The sequence below is a fragment of the Capra hircus genome, chromosome 16 (genome assembly GCF_001704415.2).
Source record: "Capra hircus breed San Clemente chromosome 16, ASM170441v1, whole genome shotgun sequence".
Taxonomy (NCBI): domain Eukaryota; kingdom Metazoa; phylum Chordata; class Mammalia; order Artiodactyla; family Bovidae; genus Capra; species Capra hircus.
This window is the reverse complement of record NC_030823.1, coordinates 54694797-54706837: the sequence shown is the minus strand read 5'-3', so window position 1 is coordinate 54706837 and position 12041 is coordinate 54694797. Positions and strand designations below refer to the sequence as shown.

The 12041-nt window shown below is 39.4% G+C and overlaps 1 protein-coding gene across 4 annotated transcripts in view; it reads right to left on the bottom strand.

Annotated features, from left to right (window-relative positions):
* RABGAP1L (RAB GTPase activating protein 1 like) overlaps nt 1–12041 on the bottom strand; it is a 719827-nt gene that overhangs the window by 20413 nt on the left and 687373 nt on the right. For 3 of the 4 annotated variants that reach the window (XM_018060617.1, XM_018060619.1, XM_018060620.1), the window contains one exon: nt 3095–3205. In XM_018060617.1, the coding sequence (XP_017916106.1) occupies nt 3095–3205 (111 nt within the window). Of the gene's footprint in view, nt 1–3094; nt 3206–7411; nt 8917–12041 lie in introns of those variants that run through there. The other variant, XM_018060621.1, reaches the window with a different exon arrangement.

The following is a 12041-nucleotide window of genomic DNA, read 5'->3' as shown; positions in this document are numbered from 1 at the left end:
GGGAAAGCCAAGATTTTTGGTGGCATCAGGCTTTTCTCTAGCTGTGGTGGACAGGGAGGCCTCTCTTCTCCGCGGTGCATGGGCTTCTCATTGCGGTAGCTTCTCTTATTGCACAGCGCGGGCTCATGGGCCCCTGCAGCACAGGTTCAGTGGTTGTGACACACAGGCTTAGCTGTTCCCTGGCATGTGGGATTTTCCTGGACCAGAGGTCAAGTCTGCATTCCCTGAATTGGCATGTGGATTCTTATCCACTGCACCACCTGGTAAGTTCCTCTTGTAGCAACATTTTGATGTATTTCTGTTTCCCTGTCAGCCTTTTTCCTGTCACCAGGTAGATTCCAGCCTCCTTGCCTTTCCTCCAGGTTGGCCCTAGGCCAGCGTATATCCCTTGCAATTTAGATCCAAACATTATACACAAATTTACTCTTTTAAAAATATTATATCATTATCTTCTCATTGTTTTTAAAAATTATTCCAAAAATATATTTTACAGATGTGCCTTCATCCTTTCTTTCCATTGGACATATATTTTATTTTACTTTTTCATTCTTGTAAGTAACACTGCAGTAAACAACTTTGCTTTTATATATTTTCATGTAAGTCTCTATTTTTATAGGATAGCTTTCCAAGTAATGGTAGATATGCTGGTTGCCTCATTTATAAAATGGAAGATTACCTGCTTAAAGGACTCATTAGGAAAATTAAATGAGATGATGCATATAAATTGCTAAATAAAGTGCTTGGTGCATAGTAGGAACTCAGTAAATATTTAACTTCATTATTTTTTCACTTTTTAAAGGCTCAACATATAGCAAATACCTTTAACTCAAAACTTTCAATTTACAACTCTAACTCGTTTCACTGCATCCCTATGAAGTCTAACTACTTAAAACTTTTTTCCCTTTTAGATTTATTGAGATAGAGGTGACATACAGTGCTGTGTAAGTTTAAGGTGTATGAAAAAATGACCTGAATTAAATACATCGTGGAATGATTACCACAACAGATTTAGTGTAAAACTTTTTCATTCAGCTAGCCATCTTAAGAAAATGATTAATGGATAAAATATTCAAAATGGCAGAATCAAGTGTCGGTCAAGGTCATTTGGAAAGTTAATATGGAGCCAAAAATTTCATTATAGTACTGAGTCACCACAGTGGTCTTACTTATGATAGAAGTAAAACAGTCAGGGTCATGCTGGGTCAATGGCCCTGTTGAATGGGACCCTTCTGCCTTCTTTGGTTCTTACTCTTAGTCACAAATTTTTCATTTCACCTCTGACAGCTTGCAAATGGGCTGGCTGATGCAGTTTGTGGTCCAAAAGGCAATCCCCACCCCGATAGGGCTGCTGTTTCTACCTTCTACATCCTGTCCCAAGCAGCACAGTTTCTGTTTTATTTTGAAACTCCAGTTAGTGCTGACTCCTTCAGCTTCCTCCTCTCCACTTTCAGCACTTTTCTTAAAGTGGTTTTTATCTCCCATCTTATTATGGCCAATCCTAAAGGAAACCCTGAATATTCATTGGAAGGACAGATGCTAAAGCTGAAGCTCCAATAATTTGGCCACTTGATTCAAAGAGCTGACTCACTGGAAAAGACTCTAAGGCTGGCAAAGATTGAAGGCAGGAAGAGAAGGGGGCAGCAGGAAATGACATGGTTAGATAGAATCACTGACCCAATAGACATGTGTTTGAGCAAACTCCAGGAGACAGTGAAGGACAGGGAGGCCTGGTGTGCTGCAGTCCATGGGGTCACAAACAGTTGGACACGACTTAGCAACAACAACTTACTGTGGTTAAAACTTCTGAGCTGCAAAATTAGCTGTTTATATGGGAAAATGAGTTGTGGCAGGGACCACTTTTAAACATTAAAAAAAAAACCTTCCATTTTAAATATCCAATCATACTTATATTATTAATGGATTTGTATTTTAAATATTGCCAATGCATAGATAGAGTACAGGTAAAGCCTCTTTTTTTTTTTTTTAAACAGATTCAGCCATTCTAAGTTTCAACTTTTGTGACCCCATTGGGAATACTCACATTTTAAAAGTTAGAAAATAGTATGATGATTTTAAAACTGTGCAAGATTCCTTCTATACTGCCAATTATTTCCAAAGACACTAGCAATGGAAAAACAAGAAGTCCTAAAGCTATGAGTACTGTTGGAAAGGACGAGGAAGTTAAAGAATTTAAGGGTTTCTTAGCAACAGTATGTGTTATTGAACACATACTACTCTAGTACTTTACTTCATTTATTCCTCACATCTTCCCTATGAGGGAAACACTTTTTAAAAGCTACAGGCAGGTTAAGGATGGCCCTGGGTCATGTGATTAGTGAGTGGTGATGCCAGGACTGACACCCAGGCAGTCCTGGCTCTCTGCGCCTAGGATGCCTGTCACTCCACCAATAGACATATCTCAATGTACATGCTTCATATAAAATCCTCATGTTTACTGTAGATGAGAAATCTTGGAGCAAAAAGTATAGTAACTATAAATGTTAGAGTGGCATTAATATACTCCTGGTGACTGATATTCTCAGGTAATGATGCTGTAAGTCCTTGGTTTAGGAAAAGAAGAGATTAAGAGGGCATCCCTGCTGGCTCATCCACCTGCCAATGCAAAAGACGTGGGTTCAATCCCTGGGTCGGGAAGATCCCCCAGAGAAGGAAACGGCAACTCAGTCTGGTATTCTTGCCTGGGGAACGCCATCCATGGACCAAAGAGCCTGGCAGGCTACAGTCCCTGGCACTGTGCAAGAGTCAGACACCACTCAGTGACTAAAACAACAAGAGATTAGGAGGAGAGACACCAGAGAAGCTTGGAGCTATTTCTTTTTTTAAGTATCTTACACATGCTGCTTGAAAATGACCAAAACCCTAAAGGCTTGTGTTTTTCATCATCTCCAAAGAGTATAACAGTCCCCTCCCACCTGCCACTCTCTCGCATGCCACCTACCCATTCTCCCATCAAGCAGCTGACTCAGCATCAAGCACAGAGCAAGCCCTGGTGGGACTGCTCTGAGAGCAACTTGGTCCTTGCCCGGGAGGAGGTCACCACAGTCCTATTTCTACCTAGTGAAACCAGGCTTACTTGATCCAAGTCATTCCGCAGAGCAATCTTGCTGGTTACTAGTTCATGAGCAAGGTCATCATTCTCTTGTTCCAACCTCATGCTGGCCTCCTGTAGTCTCCGGTTCTCCCTCTGCAGAAAAAGAGCAACAGCCAGAGGTGGGCATTAGTGCCTGGACATACTATCAGACACCAATGGAGCTGGCGAGGAAAGACAAGCGACAAAAACAACAAAGTGAACTTTCGAAAGTGTCAGAAGGAGAAGGCGCGAGTGGCACAGGAAGGCAGGACTGCTGTCTGGGAAACAACGGTGGGTTAAGCGAGCGGTGCAGCTGCAGAACTCTACCCAGTGAAACTTACAACCCCTTCCCAGACAGGGCCTCATCATAAAAACCATGCCACGAAAAGCAGACTTTCCAAAGCCACCCCCAATCCTGTGAGATTTTCAGAGATCCAGAACACAGACACAGGCAAGTCTTTGCTGGACACATGCATGATAATCCCACCCTGGACCACAAAGGAAACTGCAAGACAGTAGGGATGAAATTGGGTAAACCACTAGGCATTTCTCTGAAATGTTTTTCCCATTTCAGTGTTTAAATTAATTGAGTATATTTAAGTTACACAGTTTGGTCTGTTTTGCTGTCAACTGATATTTTCATTCTTTTTGGATATGAATGCATTTACTTTTCTGAAGGCCAATTTCTTTGTTGGTATGAGCAACAGTGCTTATGATAATGTCTCAAAGTTTGTTTTGCTTAAAAAAAAACAAACAAACTTCAAATTAAAAGATTCTGGGTAAAATAAATGGCTGAGTTGGGTTTTTTTCCCCCTTGAACTCCCAGAAAAAAATGTGAAACAGCTATATGATGAAAGAAGCAAGTCACTCATTCTTATGAAGCATGGACTCCCCTTAACCAGTCATTATATACTGTGTACATTCACTCTATTTTTCCAAGAGCAATTTAGTGTCCTCCATTTCAAAGTATCAAAAGTGCTGTCTTTGCTATTGTTAGCAGCTACAGATAATTCAAAAGAGAGCTGACAGGAAAGACATCAATGTGATGAGACCTTCCTGTTTTTCAGATTTACACTCCTAACAGCATTTTCTGCAAGCGCGGCAAAAAGTCAAGACAATGCAGTGTTGCACAACCAGAAGACGAAGCTACGCCCTGGAAGGCAGTGTATCAGCCTGGAATGGGGAACAGAGGGGTAGAGGAGACGGAGGGGCAGGGAGTGAATTTTATCTTCTATAGAACAACCTGGACTTGAAAATTAAAAAACCTAATTTTTTTCTTTTTGTCTTTTAGAAATGGGCTAAGAAACAGACGGTAAGAGCAAAGCCTGAGACTCTTCATGGAGGCAGAAGATCCAAAAACTGGGCCAGCAGAGAAGCCAAAGAACAAACTTGCACTTTGACTGCACTCAGTCAACAGGGCCCATTTCTGTCTCTTCCTTTGGAAAACAGACTGGGATAGCTGGGAATAGTCAAAACATTTTTTAAAAGGAGGGCTACTGAAAAAGAAAAAAACAATCCCAATACAGTGTTAACACATAAGTAAAAAATATCTAATGACAGGAGAAATGTGTATGCTGTCTTTGTAGGTATTAATGCGTTGTTTAGTCGCTAAGTGGTGTCTGACTCTTTTGTGACCCCATGGACTGTAGCCTGCCAGGCTCCTCTGTCCATGGGATTTCCCAGGCAAGAATACTGGAGCGGGTTGCCATTTCCCTCTCCAGGGGATCCTCCCAACCCAGGGATCGAACCCGCTTCTCCTGCACCGGCAGGGGGACTCTTTACCACTGAGCCACTGGGGTAGCCTGTATGCTATCTTACGGGGAAAAAATCAGACAAGTAACTAGAAAATCCCATTTTTATAACAACTCAAATAATATTAACTGTGGATAGTGGATTATTTTTATTGTTGTCTTTTTTTGTTAAAGTTTCCAAAATTGTCTACAATAAATTTATAATACATGTGTTTAAAAAGTTGTTAAAAAATAAAAAGTAATTCAGAATATCAATTTCATTGGAGAGGATAAAATGCCAAAACAAGAATTTTTTTAAAGTTTACTCTTAATAGAAGCATGTGGAACTATAACGGGTGCTTCTCTGTGACCAAGGTACAATGGAACCCTCAGAACTGGCACCTTTCCAGGAGCCCTTCCCCAAGATACATTCCTGAAAAGATCGTGCACATATCTGTAGGGGAAAATTATAGCCCTCAAATACTGTATGTGTCTACACTTGAATCTTTCAATCTGTGCTGAAGTCATCCAAATTCTAACAGGGGATAGAGATTAGTCTTTCATTCTGATCTATCAAACTATGACCCTTTTTGTGGGAACAACTTACATACTGGGTGGAAACTCAGATTGAAAAAATATGGTTCAGAAACTTTTGCAATAAACTCCCTCCTTGTCAGGAAGAAGCAGCAATATCCAGCACAATTTCATCATAACATATTTCACAAGGCAGAATGCTTCAGGCCAGGAAGAGATTTTTCTCATTTCTTGATAAATCCCTTCAACAGAGACCATGGTAAGATGACTTGAATACCCATTCCCAAGCGTCCTATTTCTCCTGAAGTTGAACTTGGAGGTCTCCAAGGCACAAAGAGCTCCCTCAACTATTTATTTACATTGCATTAATTTGGCACAAGTGGAAATGTTGCAGCTACCAGTTTTTCACATTACAGTGTCAAAGGCTTAGAACCAAGTTAAAACAACCTCCAGGTAAGGGGTTTCCCTCATAGCTCAGTTGGTAAAGAATCTGCCTGCAATGCAGGAGACCCCGGTTCCATTCCTGGGGTGGGAAGATCCACTGCAGGAGGGATAGGTTGCCCATTCCAGTATTCTGGGTTTCCCTGGTGACTTAGCTGATAAAGAATCTACCTGCAATGTGGGAGACCTGGGTTCAATCCCTGGGTTGGGAAGATCTCCTGAAGAAGGGAAAGGCTACCCACTCCAGTATTTCGCTCTGGAGAATCCTATGGACTATAGTCCAGGGGGTCACAAAGAGTCAGATACGACTGATCAACTTTCACTTCACTTGAAACGCATACAATACAATACTAGTGGACACACACTTTGTTCAAAGAACTTTAAAAACACACCAGGTAGCTACTTCACTATTGATTAGAGATAAATGTCTGATGGGTCATGTCATATAAGAAAGAGGTATGAGCGCAGCTGAAACTTGACTGGTCATTTCCTATTACCATGGTTGTCACCACTCGAACCTTTGACACACTGCTCAGGGGGCGGGGTGGTAAGGGGAAGATCTGGGAGAAATTATGGGTGTCTGAAGGTCTATTAGGCTTCCCACGTGGCTCAGTGGTAAAGAATCTGCCTGCCAAAGCGGGAGATGTGTGCTCGATCCCTGGGTCAGGAAGATCCCCTGGAGGAGGAAATGGTAACCCACTCCAGTAGTGTTGCCTGGATAATCTTATGGACAGAGGAACGTGGTGGGCTACAGTTGGCTCCTGGGGTTGCAAAGATTTGGACACGACTGAGCACGCACGCACAAGGGTCCCTAAAAAGCCAAATAGCCTAGGGGGCAAGTCTACTGGCTTTTGCTCTAGCAAGAAGCTTCAGTTCAGTGTCTGCAAAGCAAGCAGCACGGTGGGGAGTGTGGACCCCTGCTCTGCACTCACAGACACGTGGGGAAGCAAGCTCTGGGGCCAAAAATGCAGTATCGTCCTCCAAAGTATGAACCTGGGGGTGGTCAGATGGAGATTTTCCATGGAGAACCTGCCCACACTTACCATGGGTTAAAGAAAGACGACATGACTTGGCTGTCTCTTCCAGCCTTTCCGAGGAGTCAGAACTGTTTTTAGAACTGACTGATTCAAGAAACAGTTTGCCTTTATACTAAAGAAGATAGGTTAGCTTTGGGAAAGGTAGTAATCTTGCCTGGTTCATTCTGAAATGTTGGCAAGGGCATCTACCAGAAGTGGACTGGAAGTGGCCCCCTAACCTCAGCCAGGGCAGAAATGCTCACACGCCACACGTCTGCCCGAGCAGATGTGCTGACCGCTCAGAGCCCATAGACAACACAGGCAAATTGCTTCCCTTGCCTTTTGGAAAAGACTACAGGAGACGATGCTTACATAACCCTACAAATTCACATCACACTCTTGGAAACCTCCTCCATGTCACACAATTAACAACATTTGCACAAAAAGCAGAGAGCAACTTTTCTCCTTAGTTTCGTCTCCTCTTGCATAGGAGACGTGTAGCCAGGAAAGTTGGATTAGTATCTTGGGGGAGGAGGATACTGCATTTTTCGGAGAGACAAATGCTGATGTTACAGACACACACAGACAAAAAAACTTACCTCCTCAAAAGTCACAGACCAACTATCGTTTTCAATCATAGGTACAAAGACAATTGAAAAAAAAAAAAGAATATCCAATGAAATTGCACACCTACTAATACAATTAGGAAATGGTGATAACAAAAAACAGACACTTGGTAATGCTATTTTGCTCTGTTGTTTTTCCTTAGAGTGTCATTTACTCTATGCTCTCTCCAGGACAGCTAACGTTTGATGGAAGAAATTATACTTGAGGCAGCCAATGGGAGCGAAGAGTGATACACTAAACTCCTCCTTCTCCACACTGCTATTTGCAGTCCGAGTGACTGATGCAAACGCTGTCTGTGGAACTATTTGCAACTAGGGTGTGAGTTGTTTACACTGTGTTGTTAAGAACTGGGTGGAAGGAACTTCCTTCAATGATAAAGCCAGAAACCTTGCAAAATATTTCATCTTCAGGCATGACAAAGCCAGCAACCTTGCAAAATATTTCATCTTCAGGCAACAGAACTATATTGTTGGGCAGGGAAATGCAAAAGAAAAACGGAGGCCCCAGGTCTCCCTGGTGTCTGGGGATTGGAGTTTGGGTGAAGCAGTATAAGGAATGGTGAAAGTGATTTTTTCTAAGATGAGAAACCAGAGAAATGTGAACCAGCAATCAGAAGAAAATAAACTCAGCCTTAAAGGAAAAAATGATGGGGAAGCAGGCGGCTTTATAAACTCTAGCTCAGTATTTTGGGTGTGCTATCTGCTGCTATAATGAATTCTTGGCACATGCTTTGAAAGACATTCCAGGGTCTGGAGAAAATGTTTCCCTAAAAGACCCAGGGCAATTTTATTAGCAACAACACACTCAGCTCTCACCTTTCTTCTGGGTGCCTCTTTCAAAAACCTTGATAGTCATCAAATTCAAATTTCATCAAACAGTTTTTTGACATTCAAAGACAAATGCCTATAGACAAAAATGTTTAAATGTCTACAGTGTAGATGAAATTTGAGAAAGCAAATCTGGATATCTGAAATCATTTCATGCTCTTCCTTCACCCAACACAGCCAGTTTTATCTTTCTGGTGGAAATTTAAACAATTTAAAATGTCAAACTAAAGAGAAAATCTTGTCAGTAGTAACTAACTGGCAGTTGGCAAACCAGACTGAATTTCTTTTAGCATTTAAGAACCATCTTAGATTATACTCTAGCACAGGGGTCAGCAAACTTTTAATGTAAATGCCCAAACAGTAAATATTTTAGGCTTTGTAGGCCATATGGTCTTTGTTGCGGCTACTCAACTCTGCCATTGTTGTGTAAAAACAGTGATAGATAATAAGCATGCGGCTGTGTTCCAATTAAACTTTATTTACAAAAACAGGCAGTGGGCCATATTTGGCCCACAGGCCATATGGTTTATAAATCTCTCTACTACTCTAGCGTATAAATCAAATTTCTAAAAAGCAAATGGGTTACAGATGATGTAGAAACAGGAGTGTGATGTAATTTTCCAGTCACCCTCCTTTAACAGGAAACAAGATGTGCTAAAAATTGAAGAAAAATTTTGGAGCATTAATTCTGAAGACCATTGATAAACATACTGAGAGATTCTTAATATGCATAACCTTTATATCTCCCCTGAGTGTTAAGTATAACTCAATCAGCAGACAAGCATCATCAGAAGCCACCTGCTCCTTCTTAGCTAAGTGGCTCCAGAAGCACCAAGAGAGCTTAGGCTTGCCTTCTCCACCACCCTACAGCAGTGTGCATGAGTTAGCCAAGAGCAACGAGAAAAAGAGTGGCAGCATCCGAGGTTTAGAATTAAGTTGTCACAGACAGAAACCCTTCTCTTGACTATCACTGTTCATTAAAAGCATGTGATTTCATAACAAATATTTCCAAAAGCCTGTAACATCTCTGTGATGTGAAAAATAATAAAATATGTTTATTTTCACTGGATGAAAAACATTTTTCAAAGATGGAATCACTTCTCTTGACTTCTATGAGTAAGGAAGGGTCTAATACGAAAACAAAACAAAATGGGGCGGGGGTGAGGATCATTTTTTTCCAGATATGATTAGTATTATTTAAACTTTAGCATAATTTTAAAATAAAATATGATCACTGTTGTAAATTATTTCCTTAGATATATAAGGATAGCACATAATACAAGTACAAATTAAGCTTTATTTAGAAAACCTTGTTTGTACTATTTATAATTAAATAGTTTAATTTTAAATTACATGCAGGGACAACTGCTCTACAAAAATTAGTATGGGCAAGTAAAACCTTCTGTGAAATTTCAGGAATCATTTTCTTTCTGTTTGAATTACATTTTAGTTTTTTAAAAAAAGTACTATGTCTAACCTCAAGAAAGAAGTTAAACATTCTACATTTAATTATACTGAAAATAGATAAGATCCTTCAATTAGAAACTACGTATTTATAATACTGTCTCCCAAACCCAAGAGAGTTTTAAACATTCCTGATTCTTTCTAGGATTTGCCCAACTAGAATACGTAATAATATAACCTTCATTACACTTTGGGAAATTCACTCAATTAATTAGCTGTGCTTTTTGAAGGCTTAACTCACATTTGTACAAGTAGTTCTTTCTTTAATTAAACAAGAAAAGCATATCATCTTCTAAAGACAGATGAAGGCTGTAGTTCTCTAAAATTGCCATTAATGATTACATCATTAGAAAACTAACTTCTCCCAAATGAAAACAGTTCATCATCTTAAAATAAAAAATATTTTAACTTCTGAAATTGATAACCACCTATTAGGTGCTTGGCTACTAATTTTTTAAATGACTAAAACAGCTATACATATCCATGAATGTTTGTTTTTTGGGGATTTATACAAAGATGAAAGTATATGTGATGTATTTCTACAGACAACTCTTTATCTTCTATTTCACTTAATCCAAAATTTATAAATATGTAAACCAAAACATCAGAACAAATGAAAATCACTACACAAATCTGGCCAGGTCAAACTTAAGAAGGATAATAAAAGAGGCTTATAATAAATACTGTGCATTCTTCTTCCAATAAAGTTTCCTTTTTGTATCTTGGAATCTAGCCATGAAGATAAAACAGAAAGAGTACACCAGAGGCTGTAAGCAGTCATTACAGAACTCACTGAGTTTCAAATACAAACTAATTCCAAGATCAGATAGCACAGGCACTGTGCATATGTGTGCAATGCCTATTTATAGGTTTTGTCTATGTGCATACGTATACGTATATGTATATAAACATACATACACACACATATAAAGATGAATCCATCATCCACTTTCGTTGGCTGGCCTTTCCCTTATAAATATGAGTACATATAGGATCTATAGTCATTGATTAATTCTGACAGGAGGTCTCCCTCCTTTAAGTATGGTTTCTGCACAGGTACCTCTGGTATGACTGAGGCTTATGAAAAAAACATGGCAGGCAGATGTTAATTCTCTTGGGACATTTAGCTTGGCGGGTTTTTTTTGTGTGTGGGGGGGATATAATTCACATATCAAAAATTCACCTTTCTAAAATATACAATTCAGTGGTTTTTCTACATTCTCAAAGTTGTACAACTGTCACCATTATCAAATTCCAGAACATCTGCATTGTGCTTAGGGTTCCAAAATTTAAATTTATACCGATGCCATTTCATCAAGTGTTAGGTACAGGTAAGTATGCTGACATAACCTCAAGAGTAGATGTTTTCATATGTCATAAAAATAGACACAAAACACATGTTTAGATAGACACAGCAAGAATGTGAGTGCTGAGAGTTATCTCTACATTGTTGGATCTTTAAATCCATGTCTGGTTTCCCTCAAACAGCTCTTTTAGTACCCCACCATGCCCAGGTGAAACATCATCAAGCTGAAAAAAAATCTCTTGGAATATCATAAGGTATGACATTTCTGGGTCTTTTTTTTAAATTGACACAACCTTCTTAATTCTCTTGAATTAAACTAGGGGGCAAACAAGGCATTTTAAACACTACAGATCCTAACTGTTGAGGAGGGATTGTTAGTGAACTGTGTAAGTTCTGACTCAATGCCTTCAAAGATCTTCCCCAAGTTATTCCTGAGAATTTTCATATCTAGGTTCCCAGTCCCTGGACATGAACAGTGAATTATAAAGAGCTTATGCCCAGGGCATAGATCTTACTCTTGACAGGATTAAATTTATAAGATGCTAAAATGTATTTTCTAAGGTACTTTCCTAAGTTAATGAATACAACTGTAATTAGCTTCTTAAACTAGATATTGACTATCTGAAAGAACAAATCTCCTGATGGGTGAACACCCTGTGCTCAATTGTCACCTTGAAAATGTAATTATAATGTTAGGACCATAACTTTACCCAGTTTATCTCCAGTACAAATTTTTAGACATTATTAAAAGGGTATAGGAATATTAGCTGAATGATGCATTAGCAAGCTACTACAATAATACAAAAATAGCTATAGAGGATATCTTATATACATAAATAGAGCATTTAAGCCGAAAAGTAGTACCTGTTTTCAAAACAAAGGCCCAAAAAAAGTTTAATTCTACTTTGACTCCTCAGTTAAAACTGTACACATCAATAGTATATATGTGATAGTCACTTAAAAAAAAAAAATACGCATTATACTATTCACTTATACGTACCTGCT